Source organism: Cryptosporidium hominis, assembly GCF_000006425.1.
Source record: "Cryptosporidium hominis TU502 chromosome 2 CHRO012047, whole genome shotgun sequence".
Taxonomy (NCBI): Eukaryota; Apicomplexa; class Conoidasida; order Eucoccidiorida; family Cryptosporidiidae; genus Cryptosporidium; species Cryptosporidium hominis.
The window spans coordinates 1-23,821 of NW_667395.1; the positions used below are offsets into that span (position 1 = coordinate 1).

The window sequence follows — 23,821 nt, forward strand, 5'->3', positions numbered from 1 at the left end:
CCAACTTACCTCTAAATCATCAAATAAATTCGAGAACTTTGGAAAGGATAAAATTTTTTCCAAAATACTGCATATTTGGATTTCTAAAGGCGCAAGTTTATTTTAATAAATTGGAATAATCTCATTTGAAAATGATATAATGTCAGATGTAATTCCAGGTTTAATAAATGGAATTGAAATAAAGCTGATAATTAGTGCCAATATGTTGCTGGAATCAAAGACAATATTTTCAATCAAACCTATTGAGTTTTTAATTAAAAATTCTAATACAAGTATACAATGTAAGACTAATTTAGGACAATAATACTGCAGAAATTTCCCATTTTTGATCAAAGTATTTCTCTTAATAAATTCCCAAAAATCCATAAATAAGTCGATTTTTTCTGGCAATTTCTCAACTGATAGCAATTGAAAAATATCTTGAATCCCATTTTTTATTCTAGACGTTAATTCAGATTCTGATATAGATAAAAGTTCATTGGCCAAATCTTTGATATTCAAATCTCCATTTAACGATACTGAATTTACAAAATCTAATTTTTCTGATTTTTGATTGAAATATTTTTTTCAAATCATACGGTCTAATCATCCAAAATATTGATATTTTTTAGTTGCTATTCTTTTATTATAAACTCCATTTGTTTTTTAATTTTTTTGTATTTTCATTTGATAAATAATTATTTTCATCACAGTCAAAGTTTTTTTCACTAGACTTTAAAGCATTTAATTCAAAAATAAAATTATTTGCAAAGAAGTTAATCTTTGATAATTGCAAATAAATTTTATTATCAATGATATCAATATTTTTTTGAAGAGGAGAATTTGATAGTAAAAACTGACCATCTACTTTAGTTTTCTTGGGAACAAAATTTGATAGCAACTTTTTTATGCTTGAATGGGAAAGTGGTTCTTTTAATGAATGTTGACTAATTTTTGCTTTAATAAACTTTTGAATATTACTCACATTCTCAGTATTTAAGGAATTATTATTATCTAATAAATAGTGAGCACTCTGACTTGATTTGGCTATATAATAGCTCATCTTATCTATCGAGTTTGATAATTTAAAGGTCTCAAAGCTTTTTTTATCTGAATTTCTATGACACTTCAAATCTTGAAGAATAACTTCGTCATTCTCCAACCAAAAAACAACTATTTCACGAATAATAGATTGTTCATTAATAATTTTCGAAACAAATCTAATTATTTCGTCTTGTTTGATCAATACTTTGTTGGCGAAAATGATCAAAACTTCCATATTAATGAATGGAATCAGATTTAAGTTTGAATATTTTGTTCTGATAAAATTGAGGTTTATTTTTTGAGCATTCATATTCTATAATATAATTTTGATATGGAGCAAGATTTTCCAGTATTAAGACAAATGTCAATTCATTTCCCAATGTTTCATTTTGTAAATAATTGTTTTTACTAGAATTATTAATTAATTGATTGCTTTTATATTTGTTTGTTATATCTATTAATAATTCGTTAGAATTAGGTTTAATCAAAAATTCTAGATTTAATCGTTCAATTAGAATACTAAGCACATTATTATCTATATTAAATTCCTCAAAGCATTCACGAAAATCTCTTACTTTGAAATTTCTGTCAAATGAATTAATGAAATTTGTAAAATTTAAATAGTTATTTAATGAAGATATATCTTGTTCTGAATTGATTGATAACATGATTGATCTTTTTTCAGACTTGAGTTTTATTTTTTCGTTTTTGTCTATTATTGAATTAATAGAGTAAACTAAATTAGAAATGACGATGTAATATAGAAATAATTTGAAGTAATCGTTATTATCAATACTTTTGCTATTAGATTTTAGTTATTACTTCGATTGTTCATCAATCTCCATCTATCAATTTTGAGAAAATAAACAATATTGAATTCATATTTGTGTTAATATTGTCAATAACAATAAATTCATTTTGTTGATCGTTAATTAGTGGTAGGCAGTACGAGTTTAAAATAGAGAACTTCCAAACATAACATAATTTAAACCTGAATATCCCCATTAATTGTTTGTAGACAATATTCAATTCAATATTTTTGGATATAGTTAGAGTTGGAGTCTCATTTATTTTTGTAATCTCATTTTTTTCTTTTTTTTTGCCCTCTAACACTTTATGAATAACATTAAAAAGCTTCTCAAATAATGAATAGAATTCTCCCAGAGAACTATTAGTTTCACGGGAGTATTTCCTAGAAAAATACTTGTATCTTTCTACTATTAAAAACCCATAACTTGAGAATATTTCCTTTCCTTTTTCACTCTCAATCAATATCAATGGAATAAAAATAATCGCCGTAAAAACCAAAGAAATAAGAATTATTATTATCGAAAAAAACCGTATTAGCATGATATTTCCCACTAAATTATTACCTATATTTCTCTCTAACTCCTTCATACCTTCAGAAAATACTTCAACAATGCTTAATAAAGAGGAAGTTGGAATGTAAATCGTTCTATTAAATGCTGATTTAAAACCATTACTGTAATTAATAACATCATTAACGTCTAGTATTCTTGGATTCGAGATATTTACAAAAATGTTTTCTTCTTGCGGACTAGCAAATAATTGATTTAAAAATTTAATTTCGCTTAAATGTTTCGGAAAATCATTATCTTCTGACTCGTGGACAATTAGATTTATACCATTTAGTTTTATTTTACTACTTTGTACTAATCCGGCATTTTCAATGATATTATCGAGACTAATCTCAGTTTCCTCGCTGTTAATATCATTACCACTAATTGCAAAATTAATGAAATCTTTATCCAGCGATTTTGTATCTATTTTAAATAGAGGTGCCTGATATTCGCTTCCATTTATTAAAACTCCTGTGATCCTTGGACTACCCTCCAGATCATGTATCATTGAATTATTACAAATTAGAGTATTTTGGCCGAATTTGAATTCTTCATTTGTCATATTAATTGAGTAATTTCTCATTTTTTGATGAATTGCCCACATTTGTTTCTTTGAAACTATAATAGGTTCTAATAGGAAGGCAGACTCTTGTGAAAGAGCATATGATAGAGAGTTATTCATGCAGTTCTCAATACTTTTAAGAATGCCAGAAAAATTTGAAAATGAATTAGTTATCCAAAAATCTATATCAATTGATAAATAATCATAATAAATATTGCTGGTGATGTCTCTAAAATCGAAGTTACTTAAACAAAACGAAAAAGGAAAAGAATATGCAATATTTGGAATTGCATTCAAATATTTAGTCATCTCAGTTTTTATTTTTTGCTCAATATTTTCTTCACAAGAATAGAGTTGCAGTATACCATCATTAAGACCAAGATAAAGGGATCTAGAGTTTTCTAATATAGAGTTCAACAAAATATTATAGTTAAGTCGTGCATTGCTCATTTCTAATTTTATATAGATTCCAATTCCAATTTCAATTATCAAAAAAATCATTAAGAATAAAATGAGCAAAGCATTGTTTTTTTTAATTATTTTTTCAGTTCCATCCATCTTAAGCATTCATTTAATAAATATTTATATTCTTACCAAATAAAAAAATTTGTTATTTTTTCAATGAGATAATACATTATTGATATTATTAAGCTAGTTTTTAACTAGATGTGTGGAACAAATTTATGCCACACATGCTAAGTAAAAATATATTGATTTAAATTTATTATCCCTTTGAAAGTTGCATAAGCTTCACAAATTTATTATAATCTGCTTTTGCTTGGCCATCTGATTGCACCATTAATTGCCTTGCATCCTGATCAGTAAGTGATACACCAAGCTTTGAGCAAACTTCTGCTAAGCATTCTGGGGTAATATAGCCATCTCCGTTAATATCTAGCAATGAAAAAGTTTCCCTTAGTTGTTCACTTAAAGGTGCTGAGTCAAGCTGTCTACTAATGAATCCAGAAAACATTGCGCAATCAATAGAGCTAGAAATTGCTGGATCTTGTTGCATGCCTGTGCTTGCGCGCCCTTTTATTTCATTTAAAAGCACATCTATTTGCTGTGGAGGAATGTCAAGCCCAATTGATTTGAAAGTCTCAAATAAGTCAGACCCACTAATGCTTCCATCTTTATCCTTATCAAATAAATGAAAAATTGTTTGAATATCCGATATTCTATTTTGGGGTATTTTTTTGCTCTGAATATGGGTTGAACTTTCGTTCATTTTCAAAATTTCGATTTATTCTACTTTGTAATTAATTAAAACAAATCAAAAAATTCGGTTTACCACTTGTAAATAATCGACAAGACATGTTCTGGCGGTGCATGCCAAAATTATATTAGTAAACAATTTTAGCGAGTACAAAAAAAAATACATCAGGGCAATACCAAAATTCATGTTAATATGGCTTTATTCTCCTCTGTCTAATCCTTTCTATACTGGGGATGTATTCTTAAGGGATGCTAGTAATTTTTTAAATATTGTTTTACAACTAAATTTGATGTTAAAAAATACAAGATACTAAACTTAGCTTCAAATATTTGTTCTATGTTATTTCAACGAATAATGAAGGCATGACAAAAACAATTAGAAATGCTATCTGCTCGTGAGAGTGCACTTCAAGTCTATAGTAATCTCTCTGATTGTTAAACATCAGATTTAACTGATACTACGATATTTATTTCTTAATTTGCTTTCAGTATGATAGTCTCAAATTGAACAAGTCAAATATCCCATTCTTTTCCTTGATCAGTTGACAAAAACAGCAAACAAATATGTATGGATGCATTGATTACTAGTTGCAAGAACCGCAACTAATGGATGAGCATAAAGACAAAACGTTCAGGGCCAACTCAATATCAGAATTTTGCAACTATAGAATTGAATTTGGAAGCGATGTGAAAAATAATTGGGTTGCCTTGAAAAAATGATTTGTTCTACATTCTTGTATGATGAGCAAAATATGCAGTTAATATATAACCCTGAAATATATTAAGTCATTTAGAAAAGGGTAATAATAGCTAATCATTTCTTTTTTGTTTTTGCCCACACTTTGAGCTGTTTGTACCTTGATCACTTCTTAAACTTAATAAGCAAATAATAATTGAAAAGAGTAATATGTGAGTCAGGTTTACATCAAAAGTCCTTTTAAATGGAAATAGGGTCGACATGATTTTACCAATGCTCCATTTAGAAAGAGGTGGTGACTGACACAATCCCCAAAATTCGCCAAACAAATAAAGAGTAAGACCTGACAAACAAATAGTAAATATTCCCATAATGGCACTATCAAGAAATCTTGAATAAGATACAACAGACATTGTTTAAACTAAATCTTTCAATTACTCAAATTATATTCTTTATTTGGAAAATATCGTGAATAAACAGTAGTTTACAAGTATTTAAAACCATACGGGATTTTTGAGCTTTAATTGTGCGGCAAATAATTAGACAGTTAATCGTTTGCTGTACCTCAAAATATTTCAAGTTAATTATTGAAATTGAACCTTTTATATATGATGCAGAATAGCTTTATAATTAAATTTAAATGAACATATCCAGGTTTTGTTTTTCTTAAGTGCGTCAAATCCTTCACCTCTATATTGAAGGTTTGTAAAATTTTATTGTTTATCTTTCTTCCAAGTGTTTTGCCACTATTCACATTGTTACTGTGTAAAAAAACGCTTAAGTGTAGATTGAAAAACTAACTTATTAAAAATATTAAATTAATATGTTCCTACTAATTACAATTAACTTATCAATAGTTAGGTTGCTTGGGGAAAACTGGATTCAAACTGTGAGAATTCTACTTTTTTCTTGAGCCCTTTGAGATTTTAGTGTTATCTGATTTAGGAGTATTTATTAGTGAAGCAGAATACTCAATATCATACGTAATTGAGGGTTGAACAGAACTTTTTTTACAGCATTTTCTACAAAGAAAGGGATTGCTTGACCAGCTGCATGTAATATGCATATTATTTGAACAATATTCGCATTTAACAAACTTATTATTAATCAATTCAATACCCTCACATATTGAACAAAGTTGATTTTGATTATCATTTGATAAATTATTCTGATCTGATTTTTGGCTACTTGATGTGCCAACAAAAGCATTCGGTTTCTTTGTAATTTGATCGAAGGTGTCCTTAATATGAGTTGCAGTAGATGATCTACGCCTTTTTGATGCTCGGCTAATGCTTTCATGAGCAAATGACGGTTTATTGTGGGATTCAATATTTTTATCCCCATTATGTGATTCATTATTGCAGTTATCGTTAGAGTTATATGCTTCAGAAATTGAGTTGCGGCAAGTATTTAATTCATTGCCGTTAAAGTTATTTGCTATATTATTAATAGTGTTATTTGAACCTGGGTTTTTAAAGTTTATTTGACCTTGAAGACTAGTTCTTCCTGAATAGCTATTTGACGAACCAGAATCATTATTATTCATGAAGTTTTCTGTAAATGATTCTCTTAACTGCTCGTAGTGTTTTTTTAAAATTTCACCATCGTATCTAATATAGTGGACGCTTTGGTCTGATATTGCGATTTTCTCTTTTAATAGCGCTTTTAGTTCCCTTTGTAGTTCGTTGATCTCATCTATCTTGAAAATATTGACATCTTTGTCAATATTTTGCGATTCAGGATTAGCTACTTTGCTTAACTCTTTCAAATATTTGCCACGTTTTTCTTCGAGAGTAATTTGTAAATCATTGCTTTTTTTATCAATCTCACGCATCAATGATAAATTCCGTAATATCCATCCTGGAAGAAGAGAAATATCCTCCATAAATATTTCGTGCGACTCAGACATGGCAATAATGAAGAAGCAATAATTAATTCGTTTGATTAAACACCTATACTATGTAATTTATTTATTGCAGCTTATCTAAACAAGGCTATAGGGCGCGCAAAAAAAAGCTCATAAATTTCTGCTATTTCTTGAATAAAGAGATTGTGCAAACTAATATTTCTAAACAACGTATAAGCAGAATATTCAGAATAATTTTAACTTATTTCCATGTTCCAGAAACGGTCTTCAAGAAATTCTGTAGAAAAATTGACAAAACTAAATTTTTTCCCACCTTTTTGGATTGCTGAAATTACATCTTCCTTTTGAATAATAACGGTTTGATCCTTATCCAATTTTTTAGAGCGAATTCTTGATTGTTTCTCCGAAAGTTCTGAGATCTCCTTAATGAACTTTGTAGTAGAAGATTGTATTAGCTTAACTGATGTTTTTGTAAATTTTTTATCAGTTACAAGTTTTAAAATTTTAGCTATCTTGGAATATGGCAAAAGCTCATCGAACTCATTTTCTTTTTGGTTGACAGCTACTTCGTCTAATTCTTTTTGGTCCATTATAGTTTTGATTAAATAAATATTTGAGCGGTATAAAACAAAAGTAAATATTCGTATTTAATCAAGTATTTCTTGGTCAGCAATAGGGTTTGAATGAATAACTATATCTTTAATAATTATTTCGTCAATTGGTTTGTGGGATTTGTCAGATGGGCAGTTTTCTAACGCATTTAGAGTTTCAAAACCATCTATTAGCCTACCAAAAATAACATACTCTCCATTAAGTTGCGGTAAACTTGAATAAGTTATAAAAAACTGCGAACCGTTTGTATTTGGCTTTTTACTAGCGCCTTTGCTTGCCATCGAAAGAATACCTCTCCTATCATACTTCAATTCTGGGTAAATCTCATCATCAAAATATCTCCCATAGATACTCTCTCCGCCCTTTCCTGTACCAGTTGGATCACCACCTTGTATGATAAATCCCTTTATATTCTTGTGAAAAATTGTATTTTTATAGTAGCCACTTGCTGAAAGAGCAAGGAAATTTTTGCAGGCTTTTGGGCATTGAGAACAGAATAGCTCAAATTTTAGGTCTCCGTAATTTGTTATGATTCTAACTGACATTTATTTATCCACTAAAATGGATGGTAATAAAAGAATATTTTAAATAAAAGCAACGATTAATTTATAAGTAACCTGTTAACAATGTTCAATAATATATAGCTTTAATTTGTTCGAATAAGAGGTTTGAATTAAGATTTATCTACTTTATTATTGCAACAAATACTGCAATTACAAATAACGGCAATATTAACAGTTACCCCTCTTTTCCCTCTGTTTTGACTTGAACAAAAAAAAAAATCAAGTAAAAAAAAAATGCTCAAGCTTTTTATTCTTTTTATCTACTCTTTTATATATTTAATAGAAGCAGGTTCTGGTACACTTGGTGAAGCTCCTAAACAAATATTTAATGCAGATCTGGCCAGCTTGGAATTACTCATTTTGACAAATTCCAACGAAAAAAACATTAAACAAAAGTACTCAATATTCATTTCAAATCTCGTCTCAGCCGGCCATGAAATCACAGTAAAAACTTATAATCGTTATTCTCAGGAGCAAGATCTAGAGTTATTTCTTTATGATGAGTTTCTCTATAACAACATTATTATTCTAGATATAGATAATTCAGATGTGCACCCTTCCTTTCCAATATCGTACGTACCAAAAATCTTAAATTTCATCGATAGAGGAGGAAATTTGATGATATTTGTTGATACAATCGATGATACAAATTTAAATATTGGAGAAAATAAGGCAATAATTCGATTAGCAAAGGAGTGCGCAGGAATAGAATTTCTACCTCAAAATACTCGCTTATTTGATGTTACTACAGATGGAGTTGGTAAATCATCAAAAATATTTTCAAACAATTTTATTGAATCAGATGCAATTTTTTCTCCAGAAAATTTTACGAAAAAAGGGATTTTATATCATGGGGTAGGCTTTTCCAATTCTATTCCTAGTAACGAGCTTGTAATTCCAATATTGACAGCTTGCCATACATGTATTTCGGTTAATAATGACATAAAATCGAAATCTATTAGTTTGTTTGGAAACTACATTAGTTCTAGTACTGGGGAAGAAATTGGGTTAATAATGGCTCTTCAAGGTAGAAACGGCGCAAGAGCAACATTTACTAGCGACGGTAAATTGTGTAGTGACGAAACAATAAAAAGTAATAGTGAAAATTCTAAATTTTGCAAAGATATTTTTCTATGGTCATTTCAACAAAAAGGATTAATAAAAATTGGAGAAATTTCACACAGAAAGTTGAATGACAGCTTTGAAACGATTGTTGAAAATTATGATGAAATATTGAATTATACAGTTGAAGATATAGTTCGTTTCTCCGCTAAATTTTATAAATTTTCTAACGATAAATGGGAAAATTACAATTCAGAGGATATTCAACTTGAATTTACGATGCTAGATCCATATATACGAACTTACTTGAAGCAAAGCGAAGAAGAGTCTCGAAGCTCAACATTTAGCAGCACATTTAAAATCCCTGAAGTTTGGGGAGTCTATAAATTTGTAATTAATCATAAAAGAATTGGTTATAATACAATATCATATGAATCAATTACAACTGTTCGCAATTTTCGTCATGATCAAAATGAGAGATTCAATATTTCTGCAATGCCATATTACTCAGCATTTATTTTAACTATTATTTCTTTCTGTTATTTTACATTACTATTTATTACAAAAAACAGTATTTGAGAAAATACTAAAATAAAAAAATGTAAATTCAAGTACCCCATAAGCGCAAATTTATTTATTTATTTTTTTCAAGAATAATAAAATGTAATAGGAAGACATGGATCGCTTAAACGGAATTATACTTTCATTTATTACATTTTCTATCTTTTTATATGTTACGTTTACTTTCTTTGGAATTCCATTCATTAACAATTACTTGGAGTTACCAGTAAGTTTATATAGACAAATTTTGATGATTACTCATTTTTTCAAAGTCTGTATTTTTGTCTCCGCTTAGACTCTCTTCATATTTGTCCATACTATTCACAACACTTATATTTTCTTTGGTAACTTTCATCGCTATTACTACTTTACTTGACTAAATCATACAGCATTATTGGTTTAACAAATCTTCAATAAGGCGAGTAAGTACTAAAGGCCGAAACATCCAGAAAGTTCACATTGAATATTGGTATTAATGCCGTGGTATTTGAAAGAGTGATTCATATATATTGTATTATTAGGGGAAATTAACTATTAATATCTAATGCGGGTAATAGATCCCTAGTTAGAATCTAGTCTAATAACTTTTTAAATTTATTTCTAGTGTGTTGCGGTGTAAATATCCTAGGTTGGAATATTAATGTTCCACTTAGTTTAAATAACAACCGTTTCAAAACTTGTATTACTAGTCACTTCAATCTGAATACAAACCGTTCTGTACCCCACTAAGTTGATTAATAGACTAATTTCAGTGGGGAATTTAAATTGCGGGAATCTTCGTGGCTTTTACTCCTTAAGAATCGAAGAAAGATCTAAGACTTCATGAAGAGATAACCTCGCTTTTTTTAACAGGCATTTAAAAATAAAACTCTACACGCTTCTAAGTGCTAGTATAGTCACTTAATTTTCTTATAAAATGGAAGTCTCTTCAATTTATGGTCCTAATATTCTCAACTCTAAATTTGCAAATACTGATTTTCACGCAGGCGCTAAGAATGCTGAAAGAATCTCTTCCAAAGTTATTCGTCCAGAGCAGTGGCACCCATGGAAAAGTTTTGGCAAGCTTATGGATGAAGCTATATTGGAAATGGGCTGGCAAGAGAGATATTCAATACTACGTGACATTGTTTCTAAATACGGGAAAAGAAAAAACGGCTACTTAACACAGAGCGAGTTTTTGAATATATTAAATGATAACCCAATTACAGACGAGCAATATAGAACTGTATTTTATAACCTTATGGACCGCAACCAAGATGGAATTGTTAGTGAAGTTGAATTTACATCAGGAATGTTAAGTTTAAGTCCTTTAGCGAAAAATGATCCTAAAACTAGTATTGGGCAGCTTAGATTACAATTTATCTTCCTTTATTATGACACAGATAGGAATGGGCTCCTTAACTTAAATGAATTAAAAAGAATGATTATTCATATTTCTTCCATAAGATCATTAGCTAAAAAAACAATATCAATGAGTGAGTCTAAAGCAAGAGAATATGCTATTCATTTAATTGCTCATTACGATGGAGTATTTGGTTTTAATGCATTTTATAATTCTGTGAAAAATAATATCTTAAAAGGAACAGGCTGGCTTTTGCGAACTCATCTAGATTTGGTGGATTTTATCAACGACAATATTAATGCTGAATATAATTCAAATAATGATATTAATAAACATGGGTCATTTATATCAAATTTTTCTTCAAAAAATTGCCTCAAAAGCACCTTTGATCAAGATTCGGAGCAAGCTCAACATATGGAGTTAGCTGGGTTAAAATTGACTTCTGCATTCGCAGAAGAAACAAATATGAATAGCAGACTCAATAAACTTTCCTTTGAAGCTGGCAAAATCCAAAATGACATAAAACTAAATTCTAAAGGTATATTAGATTTATTCCCTTACAATTTCCAAAATCAGGCATTTAGTTCTTTGGAACAGCGAGTAATAGAATACTATATGAACATCTTAACAAACTCTGAAAATAAATCTGATTTTGAAGAAAAAATGTATATAAACAACATATTAAATTGCTCAGAAATAATGGATTTGTGTGATCGAGCTGTGCAAATTATCAGAGGTGAGGATAGTCTGATTAAAATAAAGGGAAATAACTCTGTTCGAATTTTTGGAGGCATTCATGGGCAGCTAATTGACCTATTGTATTTTTTCGAACAATTCTCATGGCCTCATTTTCATAGAGGGGACATATTATCGATGAAGTATGTTTTCTTGGGAGATTATGTTGATGGAGGAAAGTTTTCGTTAGAGGTCATTTCTATACTTTTTTCTCTAAAGATAATGTTTCCTGATAAGATATTTTTATTGCGTGGCAACCATGAAGATGCATCGGTTAATTTGACTTATGGATTTCATTTTGAATGTAAGCAGAAATTTGGAATGAATGGTGAGACTATTTGGGAAAGGATTAATGATGCCTTTGAATTTTTTTCGATTTCTGCGTTGATTGATGATCAAGTGTTGTGTCTACATTCAGGAATTGGTAAAAGTATTAAAAGTGTTGCAAATTTATCAGGTATCCCCAAGCCAATCCATGTAAAATCGGAAGAATTAATAAACAAAAGTGATTGTAATAATAGATTAGCTGAGAGTGATAGATACGTGTTTGAATGTCTTTGGTCAGAAATGATAGATCAAACAAGTTTTGATGACTCTCATAATTTTATAAATGAGACGGACGTAGAACACACAAGAGATGCTGAAATTTTTGAAAAAAATATGTATTGCTATGATTCTTATGACGTTGAAGATTTTATGAATACAAATTCAATAAAGCTAATAGTAAAAACAAACGACTACTGCAAAAGAGGATATGGATATAACGCAAATGGCAGAGTTGTTTCTTTAAATTCTGCAACCAACTTTTGCAACAATTTTTGCAATGATGCTGCTGTATTAGTTATTACAAGATGCTTTGACAACCAATTGATCCAATACAATCAAATAATTAAGTATCAAACTATAGATAATTCTTTCGGGTGGTTTGATCAGATTAATTCTGGAATTAAAGCAAAACAACTTTAGCGACAAATTTAATATCAAATTTGAAAAGTCTAAAGGTGAAAATTATCAGTTTAGAGAATTACCTGGCAAAAAAAGTTACGCACTCAATTCGGTAACAATGAAAACTCCGAATAGTAGTAGCACATTCAATTATTCTCTAAGCCCAAAAAGCAGCACTAGACTTGTGAATACGGACGAGAAGCCAATTACGCCTGCAAGAATAATGAATCTTAATGGCAGACCTGTAAATCTAACTGCATTTTAGAAAATATAATTAACTTTTGTACAATGGTAATGATCAATTTAATGGTTTTAGTGGCCTTTTTCTCTTATTTTCTGGAGCTTTTGGGTTTCCAATTTCATAAAACTCTTTTAGTATTTTAATTGATTCATTTTCACAGATTCCGGAAGTTAGGATGATTTTAGAGCTTCTATTTAAATAACGGTAGTCCAATACAGATCCGCAACCACCAAAGCGATAGTTTTTACATCCATAAAATATGTTATGTATTCCTAAATTATTTTTTTTAAAAAAAAAAAAAGGAGTTACTTTAAATGGAAACTTACCTATCTGATCGATAAATCCAATACACATAATACAAGGCTCCACAGTTACGAATAAGTCATAAATATTCCATAGATTAAGCCTAAATCTTGTGTTACTGCATTCATCTTGATTTTGAGTAATCAGTCGAGTTGAATTATTTATTTTTCCACTAGTACGCTTTAACTTAACTATTAATTTTTCTAAAGCAACAATTTCACAGTGTCTAGTTCCCTGAGTAATATGTGTTTATTTAATTAATTTATAGTTTCTATAGCTTACGTTTCTCGATATATTAGTTTCGTTGTGAGCTTCTGATTCAATTTTCTTTGTGGTTCTATTTACAATAACGCAGCCAACAGGGACTTCATTACTTTTTACTGCAGATTCTGACTAAAAATAATAAATTATTACAGCTTTCTAAAGATATTAGCTTTACCTACTAGTTCAATCGCTCTTTTCATGAACATCTCTAACTCTTCATTGTTATAGTACATTGTTTATCTATTTGTTTATAATCTAGACCGCGAAAATATGGCTGCAATTCCTTGTATGAAATGGGTCACGAATTTTGAATAAGATCGAATTTTCTTTGAATATATTAAATTGAAATAAAGCATATATTTTGTTTAAATAAATAAAATAAATCCATTAACTTTGAAGATTTTTCTTTATTATGTACATTGAAAATTTCTATTTTAAACATTTATTTTATGCAAGAGCAAAAATCCCAACTTTCATTGCGTTCATTTCATTCTTTAAAACCTAGTAAATAAGGTTGACCTAAACCGTTTACAATAACTAAGAACTTCCTAAAGTAATCTTAGTCGGGTTAAAGAAAATTATAATGGGCCGCAGATATTGAAATTATTAAAAATTTCAACTGTTTGGTAAAGATACAACTTTAATCAATTTTCATATGAAATATTAAAACAAATTAAGCTATATATAGGATATAAATGTACTTATAACTAAGAGAGCCAAATAGGCAATTGATAAAAATTGCTTTTATGGAGTCGCTCCTCTATAAGGTGTAGCTTGGAGTGAACATCTTTTATTCAATAATTTTACTCTCCAATCATTGGATCTTCGAATGCTACTACTTTCCCTTTCATTTGCTGGCGTTTGACTATTTGAATTCGATCTACTACACTTTCTAGGCTCCTCTAAAATTGGCGATATAATGTTTTCACTTCGTGAAAAATTTCTATCAGGAGTTAACAAAATACCAATTTGATTAGAATTGTGAGAATTTACAAACTTTTCTGGATTAGTTTTGCTATAGTTATCTGATTTAGAACTATCTCCTGAATCAATATCGCTTTTATGTTCTTTCATTCCCTTCAAATCGCTCAATTCTGTCTTGGGGCTTGAGTCTAAAGTGTTATTACGCATTTTCCTCTTCTGATTTGGATTTTTCACATTTTTATTATTGTGTTCGTTGCATCTCAACACTACATCATTCTCAAGTTTGTTGAACAGAGCCTCATAATAAACAAGTTTTTTCCTTTCTCTTGCACTCATTGTCGGATCAAAATGTGCCAGATCCCATCTTGGGCCATCCCAAATAAGATTTTTTTTATATTTTTTCTTTATATTAGACTTCTCAAAATCTTCGTGTTTTATGTTTGCTTCAGTATTATCACTTATGCACTGTGGCTTCTGATTTTTTACATCAAAGTGGTTTTCCTTATTAGTATTAGAATCTAGCTGGGCTGATAAACTATTTAAAGGTGAAAGACTCATTTCATTTTTATTAATATTCATGATATGAATAATAATCGCCGTATTCAAAGATCATAATAACTCTTGATTTTAAACCTTCGTACTTGTCCTTATCAATTAGCTACAGCATTGCCCCGCCTCTAGCAATTTTACTAACATTGGAATAAACCGCAGTTGTTATTTGATTTATAAAAAAGATAGTTTCTGAAAATTAGTCAGTAAATATAATAAGCTGGCCTACAATAATTAATTTGATCTTTAATAACTGTGAAACCCTAGTATATCCAGTAGAGGCAATATTTATTTACCATTAACATTAAAATTACGAAAAATGTATTACGATTTTTTTAGTGGTATTTCCATTGTAAATATATCGAAATATCGGCATTTAGCACTTACATTTATAGCATTAATACAGTTTGATTTAATATTTAACTTGCAAAAATTTTATTAATTGAAAAGAAGTGGTCAAACGCTGCAACCCGAGCATAAGGGGATCTTTGCGCTAAAAAGATCTACATGCATTTTTAATCAGACAAATCATAATAATACTGTTTCTATTTATGTAAAGGAAGAAACAAACATTTGTATGCAATCAAAGGGCACATGAAAAATTGAGCATATTAAGATGTCCAAATGCAATGGTTCGGGGAATAACTCATTTGCACTAAAAGATAACAAATTCCTGTATACTAATGATAACTTCGGAAGTAACATTAATGCTTGCCAGGAATCCAATAAATATGTAACAAGTGAGGAGAAACCACTTTTATTGCTACTAGATGGTATAAATCAAAAGTTTCATACTGATAAAGCTTTTTCACGAAAAAGGTCAATCGAATCAAATGAATATGAATCCATAATAAATAAGGGACTAAAAACTAAACGTATTCATGAACATGAAATTTCCTCAATCAAAAGCTCTGATAAAAAAGATTATTCCGATGTTACTCCTGATACTCTCCTTGGCTGCTATGCTAACTTAACAAAATTGGGTGTAAGAATAGACGATTATTTTTTAATAATTTCAAAAATTAACAGCAACAAAAGATCGCAAGATAAATCTGATAACGTTGTGAGTGGGAATGGAAACCCAGAAAGGGAGAATAATAATCGTCCAAAACTTTATTGGGCAAAGCATATTGCAACAGGATTCCCAGTTGTTATAAAAGTAGTTAAAAAAACTAGAATTATGTCATCATTTCCCGGAAGTTATTCAATTTGGAAAAAACTATGTTTGAAATTATTAAATTTACCATATCATCCTAATGTAATGAAAATTTACCAAGTTCTTGAAGATGAGGAAAATTTTTATCTGGTAATGGAAGGCTTGGAAGGCGGAGAGCTTTTTCAATTCTTAATTACAGAGCAAGCTATTCCGGAAGAAACGTGTAAATATATTATTAGACAAATATTAGAAAGTGTGAACCATTTACATTGCTTAAAGATGCTTCATCGTGATGTAAAACCTGAAAATATTATGTTCAGATACAAAAGAAGGGAGGAAAAACCATATTCTCCAATGTCAGCATCATCATTTTCTACTTTTGAAGGGACCGATGACAAATTAGGACAAGAAATAAAAAGCAAAGAGGAAAGTATTGCTCACCTTTCATTAAAGTCTTCTAAGGAGTACTTTGAGGTTGTGCTGGTTGATTTTGACACTTGCGAGCTAATGGATAGCAAACCACACGTACAAATGATTAGAATGAAGAAGAGGCTGGTTGGCACATTCGGTTATCTTGCCCCCGAAGTATTAAATGGAGGTGAATATTCTGCAGCTTCAGACCTATGGAGTATAGGGATAATACTCTATATACTAATGACAGGAATTCCTCCACTTAGGATTGACTTAATGTGCGATTACCCTAAAGCTTTGGAAGTGCTAAAGGTAATAAGTGATCAAGGAGGATTTCAATTCGACGCGCCGCCTTTACCTGATTTTCCTTTAGCACAAGACCTATGTATAAGGCTCTTACAATGGGATCCAAAGAAAAGAATTCAATCATGCCAACAAGCACTAAAGCATCCGTGGCTGGTTGATTCTTTTAAATATAATCCAATAGGACCAATATATAAGCAAATTCTATGTAACACAGATGTAAAAGAGATGTTCAAAAGAAAAGATATAAGCAAACATATGAAAGAGATAGAAGATATAGAAGAATTGGATACATAAAATATCGATAATTTACGACCAAATGTTGCTAATTTGGCTAAAATTGCAGATTTACAGCATTAGAGATCGCCATAACTTAATAATAAAATAATGTAAACTGTGTATTTAAATAGAATAGGGTTAAACCGTTTGTCTAATAAAGCGTTATGCGAGTTAGCCTTCGAAATTATGTGTTGTATTCATAGATTATTTTTTTTTTACATTTCGTTTTCAACTGACTTTGTATCGGGCGCCTACTTAAGATTCCCCACACTTCATGTTTTTTTTAATTTATAACAAGCTAGTATTTTAAGTGGCAAAAAAGTTGTTCTACTCAGAATCAGTTCTAGGTGCGTAAATTCTGAATAGAATTATCTATTAAAGATGCTTAGTAGTCTTTCAGACAGCGAGCTCTCTGAGCAACTTATTCAAGTATATAAAAGTTTTTTGCAAGGCAATGACGAATATTCGTCCAAAATCAAGCAAATGGCAGTTGAAAATATAGAATCTGGGCGTATTCTTATAGAATTAGGTGATTTAAGGAACATAAGTGATGAACTTCCTCAGAAAATTATCAATGAACCTTACTTGTATGTATCCCCATTTGAAGAGGTAATTAAAGATTTAGTGGATCTAGAAAGAGAGATCGATAAAAATTCGCCATTGAAATCTTCACAATTTAATGCGAGGGTTGGGTTCAGTGGTTGGTTTGGACGTAATCATCTGACGCCGCGTGGCCTTACTGCAAGTAATATTAACAAAATGGTTTGTGTTGAAGGTATAATTTCGCAATGCTCTATTGTTAAACCAAAATTAGTTAAATCTGTCCATATTTCTAAAGGCCATTTAATTGGTCAAAATGATATTTCAGGTGGAGCAAATCAGGCTTTTGTTGAAGTTAGAGGGCATCGCGATATCTCTTGCTTAATAAAAGATCGTTATATTCAGAGTGGCGTTCCATCAGAAGATGGACAAGGTAACAAAATGGAGGTAGAAATAGGCTTATGCAGATATAAAGATACCCAAAAAATGACACTACAGGAGTTGCCTGAAATGATACCTACTGGACAGCTACCTAGGAGCATTGAAATAATAGCAGAAGATGATTTGGTTGAGACGATTAAGCCTGGGGATAGAGTTAAGATTGTGGGGGTCTACAAACCAATTTCAAGACGAGAAAACAATGCATTAACTGGAATTTTTAAGGTTGTAATTGTTGCAAATAATATTCAATTACTAAATAAAAATGTTACTTCTCCTGAATTAACTCCTCAAGAAATAAGAATAATGAAAGAGATTTCAAATAGAGATGATACTTTTGAGATTTTGTCAAGATCATTTGCATCCTCCCTTTGTGGGCATGAATACATTAAAAAAGGCTTATTGCTGGGGATATTAGGGGGTGCAGAACATAATCTTGAAAATGGAACACATATCAGGGGCGATATACATACATTGTTAATAGGAGAGCCTTCTTGCGGCAAATCTCAATTGTTAAGATTTGTTATGTCAATTGCTCCGTTGGCAATTAGTACCACAGGAAGGGGCTGTTCAGGAGTAGGTTTAACTGCGGCAGTTACTCATGATCCAGATACAAAGGAAAGAAGACTAGAAGCTGGAGCGACAGTATTAGCAGATAGAGGAATAGTGTGTATTGACGAATTTGATAAAATGAGTTTTTCAGATAGGGTCGCAATCCACGAAGTTATGGAACAACAGAGAGTTACGATTGCTAAGGCAGGAATACAGGCTTCTCTGAATGCAAGATGTTCTATTTTTGCAGCTGCAAACCCAGTATATGGCCATTTTGATGACTTTATGGAACTTAGCAGGCAAATTGCTTTTCCTGATTCTTTATTGTCAAGGTTTGATTTAATATTTATTGTAAAAGATTCTAGAAACTCTCAGCAAGATCGAAAAATCGCTGCACAAGTTCTTGCACAAGTTAGATATAATAAGAATTCATCAATAAATGATACAAGGACAAATAAGGCAAACAATAATTTTGTTATACAGCCTGAGTACAAAGATAGTGATTTAAATGAGAAAAATGAGGTGAACGATATTTGGCAACCTCCATCTAATAAAATAGCAGATAAGAGATCTCAAAATAACTCAAAGGGTTCATCTGGAGATAAAGTATTAACAACGTCATTTTTAAGGAAATATATTCATTATTGTAAATATGTTAGAAATACCCCAAAATTAACCGATGAAGCAGCTGAGCTAGTAGCGAGAATTTTTACCGAATTAAGGGCCAAGTGCATGAATCAAAGCAAGGGTGGCACCACTTGCACAACTCGTACACTTGAAGGGATAATTAGATTAGCGACAGCACACTCAAAATTAAAGATGAGAGATTCTGTAATCCCAGAAGACGTGTTGATTGCATTTGAATTGCTCAGCTATGCAATGTTTGGAGAGGTTATTGAAAAAGAGAGTCTGCTTAATGTAGTATTTGAGAAAGATATCGAAAATGAACTGCAACAGGAAGATAATTCAAGGAATAAAAGGAGGGAAGAAAAAAAGTACCAAAGATCAAATCATCCAAGCAAAACTCCCGAGTTAAATTTTCTGGAAGAAAATGAACACAGCATTATTGCTCCTCCTCCAAGTTCAATTGTCACTCCCAGTAGGGAAAAAATTAACCGCAAAGAGTCTGCTGCTCGTGGCCACCAAGTTGCTCTTGCTGCAGCGAATATTCTTAGAGAGGAAAGCAATACTGATCATGGAGATTGTGAGCTAGCTGATTTTAAGAAAAAATTCATTACTTCATGTATCGCAGAACAGTTTTCTGAATCAGGCCTTGAAGCGATGCTCGAGGAGGAACTATTAAAAAATATTATCTCAAAATCAAAAGAGAAAGGAAATAATTTTATGATCACTAACAGGGATATAAAGGAAGTTTTACGAATCTTAGAAGAAGAAAATAGGCTTATGATTGCTGGAGATACTATATACTCGATTGTTTAGATTTTTTAAATCGATTAATTTTTTATGACTTTAATCTGCTTTTCCATCTTAAATCTATTAGTAAAATTTTGTATTTGAATCACGTAATTGAATTATCTGATTTCATTCCATATATGGGAGTATTGTGGCCATGCTTGTGAGGAATTTGACTGTTTTGGTCTTGATATTGATTAAATTTGTAATGTTCATTGTATGGAAAATTTGTACCTCTTGGAGGTGGAGGAATACCTCCTGCAATAAATCCAGGATTAATGTTGGATGATTCAAGTTTGGGAACGGACTTATTTGTCTGCTTTGTTGTGTTTGAAAATGTGGTTGGAACGTTTGAAAATACATCATACCATTGATTTATCTGGTTTGCCATGAAATTAGTATTACTTTGCAACCCTTCTGATATATCCACAGGATTAATTGAATTCATCTGTTTTGTACCAAATTGTTTTTGTATTACTTCCATTGTTCTTTTGTTTTTTTGTTTTCTCCAAATATCATATGCAAAGTTAAAGCCAGGAGGACACTTGTTGTCAGAAATTTGATTTGGCTTATTTGAATTATTATTTGAAGACATTCTACGAAGAAGAGATGATTGGCTTGAAGCTGAATCCAGCGGAAACAACTTATTTTTGCTTATCTTTTTATAATTACAATACTTTGGACCAGAAATCATCCCAGGAGATTCTTTTGGTTCTGACTTTGCTGCTTTAAAAAGACATACCCTATTCATCATATCGTAGGTGAAGAAGTCGCATCCCAAGTCTACTTGGCATTGTAATTGGCAATCAAATGCGCTTGTTAATGAATGCAAAATTTGAATAGTATAGCCTGGATATTCAATATCTGAGTCGTAGCAACCGCTATTGTTATTACTTGCAATCGAATCAGCATTATTACCATATTCTTTATTGGTTTCAATCCATTTTCTTGAAATTTTATTATTTTGGATGTATTTCGAGTTGTTTTCCAAATTTTTATGTTCACCTTCTACATTTTTCATACCCTCCTTTAAATGGTTATTTACGTCAATTCTATTTATCACTTCCGAATTAATACTAGGAAACACGCATTCGTACTTGTCTGGAGGAGCTAAATCTTTGCAACACATATTTAGGTCACCACATATCATTGGATCTTCCTCGCATTCATTTATATTAATGCATATTTTGTTGTTAATTGGGGATGTCATATACCCAGCAGACTTAAAGCAGTCACAAATATAGCTACCTGGGATATTTATACAGCTCGAAATGCTAAGGTCACATGGGTTATTTTCCTCGCATTCATTTATATCTACACATGTTTTTCGATCTTCATGCAACTTAAATCCGGGGTTACATTCACATTTTCCACGTCCGTCACTACCCAAAACGCAATTTTGAGAACAATCATTTAATCTTCCATTAAAATCTGTGCATTTATTGATGGGACGGCACCTTCCCTGATCAAATATTAGCTCTCTATCAAGACATTCACATTTAAACGATCCTTCGGTATTAATACACAACGTAGAACTAGGACAAACACTTAATTCCATACACTCATCAATATCAACACACACGTTTAAACGTTGTTCATGCTTTCTAAAACCACTCAGACACTCACATTCATAGCTCCCTATCGTATTAATGCACCTTTGAGTTTTAGGCTCGCATGTATGAATCCCCATTGCGCACTCATCAATATCCTGGCATCCAGTGCCTCCTATTAATCCATCGCCCTGAAAACCATTTGGGCATCTACATTTGGGAGCGCCAATGAATAAAGTCTCAACATAGCATTCTGCATTTTCTGTACATGGATTATTTCCTATTGTGCATGCATTAATTACCTGTTGATTTGTTCTTCTAATCCAAATTATGAAAACAAAAGTAATTATTACTACACGAGGAATGCGCACCTCCAAAAGTGGGTTATTATATAGATTCATTCACAAATACATTTAAGTGGGACTTGAATATTTATTTTTATTATGTATTATAATCTACTAAGTTATTTTGAATCTAATATTATTATCTTTCGAAAAAAAAAATCAGCGGAAAATGTACCGTATAATCTCGGAAAAGCGAAAAAAAGATATAATAATTTGTAAATTTACTTTTAATGCAATTATTAATAACACGTTAGTAAATGAGAATATTATGCTGATTGAAGCGTGTAATTTCATTTTGAATCCTGGCGCAATCAACAATTAAAATCTAGTCTATTTGAATAGCCATCACAATTTTAGTTTTATTTTGATCTAATATATTTAGTTGTTATCATAACAAATAATATCATGCCTAATAAGTATGTATTTCGCTGTAAGAAATGTGGTTCAACGCTATTTACAACAGATCATATTATTAAACATGGCAAATTAAATGAAAGAAACGAAGAATTCAACCTTAAAGATGAAAATAACTTATGTACATCATACTTTATTTCAAATACTTCATGGATGGAAGACTATACTGAGCAGAATGGTAGGATAATTTGTCCAAATCGTTCTTGTGATTCAAAGTTGGGATATTATTGCTGGTTTGGCGGTAAGTGCTCTTGCGGATATTGGCAAACCCCATCCTTTCAGATCCATAAGTCTAAAGTTGATTATCTTCCGAATTCTCTGAGACGAAACACTATCGATATTGCAATAATAGAATAAAATTCCGATTTCAGGCCTAAAGTAGAGCAATATAATTTCTTAAGGTGCCAATAAAAGTATTTAGTCGTTATAACACGAAATTTGAGTGTTTCAATTAAATTTCATACAAAATTTAACATATTTCAATTCCAGATGAAAATATTATACAGATAAAGTCAAAAAATAACATAGATATATTAGGCTTTGAAAATAAACACAATGTAAAAAGAATTATAGTCAATAGTCAGGTGGTACATCTCTTCAAAGAGTTTGCGGTATCTAAGTTGGCTCAACAGAATCTCATTCAATGAAAGTGATAATTTGTCTAACAAGTTTAAAATTAATCAAATTTGAACGTTAAAACAGTTTTTACTTCTAAATTAATTTGCCAAAATAGCTTTATCAATTGATTATGCAGGTTATTTGCTAGCTTTTATTACTCAAATAATCTTTAGTTAAAGATTAATAATATAAAATGTATGAAATAAATGTTTATCCGAGTTTTTTTCTCCAAAGTGTAATCTCTTGCCTTTTAAAGTATCTCCTGTCTTCTTCGTCAACAATAATTAAATTCAGGAAGTATCTAACCGAAAGTTTATTTTGCAAATTCTTATATGTAGGTGTCAGGTCACAACCGCATAAATACATTCTTAGAGGAATTGTCTCCTGCTTCGCAGGCGCACCATCCATTATTTCAAATTTAGAAAGTACTTCAGTTTCAGTTATTGCTGTTGGTCCAGATCCGCAAGTTTCAAGTCTTATAATATCAATCTCCATATATTTTATTTTTAGCCGTACTATTGAGAAATAAACCTTACCAATAACTACATCTTTTAAATGATAAGTAGATTTATCATATTCAAGTTCAATATGTAAGCACCCTTCTACACCAACTTCCATTTTGATTCCGTCTTGAATTTTGTTTTTTTCAGAAATAGAACTAGGGATGCCATTGCTTAAATTTTGTACAACGAAGTCAACTTCCTTAACAATATTGCTTGCGTATGCTCTAAGAACTGTAAGTCTTACGAAATATCTCAATTGAATATTTGTTCCATAGTATGTTTCATATGGTTTATCAACCGCATTAAATTTCCATTTGTATTGTTTTGTTTCAAATAAACTCCCTGAAGGCTCCAAATCCTTAGTAATAGAGAAAAAATCATAAGAAGAAGATTGGTCATAAATTACATCAATTTGCCCAATTACCTCAACTCTGATACCCTGATGATCCAACTTCCTTCCCGGTTTGATGGCTA

At 30.7% G+C, this 23,821-nt stretch overlaps 15 protein-coding genes across 15 annotated transcripts; 5 read left to right on the forward strand and 10 right to left on the reverse strand.

Annotated features, from left to right (window-relative positions):
- Positions 1-1,857: 1,857 nt before the first annotated feature.
- Positions 1,858-3,513, reverse strand: Chro.20185 (hypothetical protein). The annotated part of the gene is made up of 1 exon (XM_662364.1): positions 1,858-3,513. The coding sequence occupies one exon, from the start codon at positions 3,511-3,513 to the stop codon at positions 1,858-1,860; it is 1,656 nt and encodes a 551-aa protein (XP_667456.1).
- A 157-nt stretch (positions 3,514-3,670) lies between these two features.
- Chro.20184 (calmodulin) lies at positions 3,671-4,174 on the reverse strand. Its single annotated transcript, XM_662365.1, has 1 exon — positions 3,671-4,174. One exon carries the CDS (start codon positions 4,172-4,174, stop codon positions 3,671-3,673), a length of 504 nt encoding a protein of 167 aa, XP_667457.1.
- Positions 4,175-4,971: 797 nt separating this feature from the next.
- On the reverse strand, positions 4,972-5,271 carry Chro.20183 (hypothetical protein). Its single annotated transcript, XM_662366.1, has 1 exon — positions 4,972-5,271. The coding sequence occupies one exon, from the start codon at positions 5,269-5,271 to the stop codon at positions 4,972-4,974; it is 300 nt and encodes a 99-aa protein (XP_667458.1).
- Positions 5,272-5,756: 485 nt separating this feature from the next.
- Positions 5,757-6,767, reverse strand: Chro.20182 (hypothetical protein). The annotated part of the gene is made up of 1 exon (XM_662367.1): positions 5,757-6,767. The coding sequence occupies one exon, from the start codon at positions 6,765-6,767 to the stop codon at positions 5,757-5,759; it is 1,011 nt and encodes a 336-aa protein (XP_667459.1).
- Positions 6,768-6,961: 194 nt separating this feature from the next.
- Chro.20181 (hypothetical protein) lies at positions 6,962-7,315 on the reverse strand. Its single annotated transcript, XM_662368.1, has 1 exon — positions 6,962-7,315. One exon carries the CDS (start codon positions 7,313-7,315, stop codon positions 6,962-6,964), a length of 354 nt encoding a protein of 117 aa, XP_667460.1.
- Positions 7,316-7,372: 57 nt separating this feature from the next.
- Chro.20180 (cyclophilin-like protein) lies at positions 7,373-7,882 on the reverse strand. The annotated part of the gene is made up of 1 exon (XM_662369.1): positions 7,373-7,882. The coding sequence occupies one exon, from the start codon at positions 7,880-7,882 to the stop codon at positions 7,373-7,375; it is 510 nt and encodes a 169-aa protein (XP_667461.1).
- A 252-nt stretch (positions 7,883-8,134) lies between these two features.
- On the forward strand, positions 8,135-9,541 carry Chro.20179 (dolichyl-di-phosphooligosaccharide-protein glycotransferase (oligosaccharyltransferase)-related). Its single annotated transcript, XM_662370.1, has 1 exon — positions 8,135-9,541. The coding sequence occupies one exon, from the start codon at positions 8,135-8,137 to the stop codon at positions 9,539-9,541; it is 1,407 nt and encodes a 468-aa protein (XP_667462.1).
- Positions 9,542-10,439: 898 nt separating this feature from the next.
- Chro.20178 (protein serine/threonine phosphatase alpha) lies at positions 10,440-12,566 on the forward strand. Its single annotated transcript, XM_662371.1, has 1 exon — positions 10,440-12,566. One exon carries the CDS (start codon positions 10,440-10,442, stop codon positions 12,564-12,566), a length of 2,127 nt encoding a protein of 708 aa, XP_667463.1.
- A 277-nt stretch (positions 12,567-12,843) lies between these two features.
- Positions 12,844-13,140, reverse strand: Chro.20177 (cytidine and deoxycytidylate deaminase family). The annotated part of the gene is made up of 1 exon (XM_662372.1): positions 12,844-13,140. The coding sequence occupies one exon, from the start codon at positions 13,138-13,140 to the stop codon at positions 12,844-12,846; it is 297 nt and encodes a 98-aa protein (XP_667464.1).
- A 957-nt stretch (positions 13,141-14,097) lies between these two features.
- Chro.20176 (hypothetical protein) lies at positions 14,098-14,856 on the reverse strand. The annotated part of the gene is made up of 1 exon (XM_662373.1): positions 14,098-14,856. One exon carries the CDS (start codon positions 14,854-14,856, stop codon positions 14,098-14,100), a length of 759 nt encoding a protein of 252 aa, XP_667465.1.
- Positions 14,857-15,442: 586 nt separating this feature from the next.
- Chro.20175 (protein kinase domain) lies at positions 15,443-16,993 on the forward strand. The annotated part of the gene is made up of 1 exon (XM_662374.1): positions 15,443-16,993. The coding sequence occupies one exon, from the start codon at positions 15,443-15,445 to the stop codon at positions 16,991-16,993; it is 1,551 nt and encodes a 516-aa protein (XP_667466.1).
- Positions 16,994-17,356: 363 nt separating this feature from the next.
- On the forward strand, positions 17,357-19,945 carry Chro.20174 (replication origin activator 2). The annotated part of the gene is made up of 1 exon (XM_662375.1): positions 17,357-19,945. One exon carries the CDS (start codon positions 17,357-17,359, stop codon positions 19,943-19,945), a length of 2,589 nt encoding a protein of 862 aa, XP_667467.1.
- A 79-nt stretch (positions 19,946-20,024) lies between these two features.
- On the reverse strand, positions 20,025-21,869 carry Chro.20173 (fibrillin 2; syndatyly ems). The annotated part of the gene is made up of 1 exon (XM_662376.1): positions 20,025-21,869. One exon carries the CDS (start codon positions 21,867-21,869, stop codon positions 20,025-20,027), a length of 1,845 nt encoding a protein of 614 aa, XP_667468.1.
- Positions 21,870-22,217: 348 nt separating this feature from the next.
- Chro.20172 (dual-specificity protein phosphatase) lies at positions 22,218-22,583 on the forward strand. Its single annotated transcript, XM_662377.1, has 1 exon — positions 22,218-22,583. One exon carries the CDS (start codon positions 22,218-22,220, stop codon positions 22,581-22,583), a length of 366 nt encoding a protein of 121 aa, XP_667469.1.
- A 471-nt stretch (positions 22,584-23,054) lies between these two features.
- Positions 23,055-23,462, reverse strand: Chro.20171 (vps26 protein). The annotated part of the gene is made up of 1 exon (XM_662378.1): positions 23,055-23,462. One exon carries the CDS (start codon positions 23,460-23,462, stop codon positions 23,055-23,057), a length of 408 nt encoding a protein of 135 aa, XP_667470.1.
- Positions 23,463-23,821: the final 359 nt, after the last annotated feature.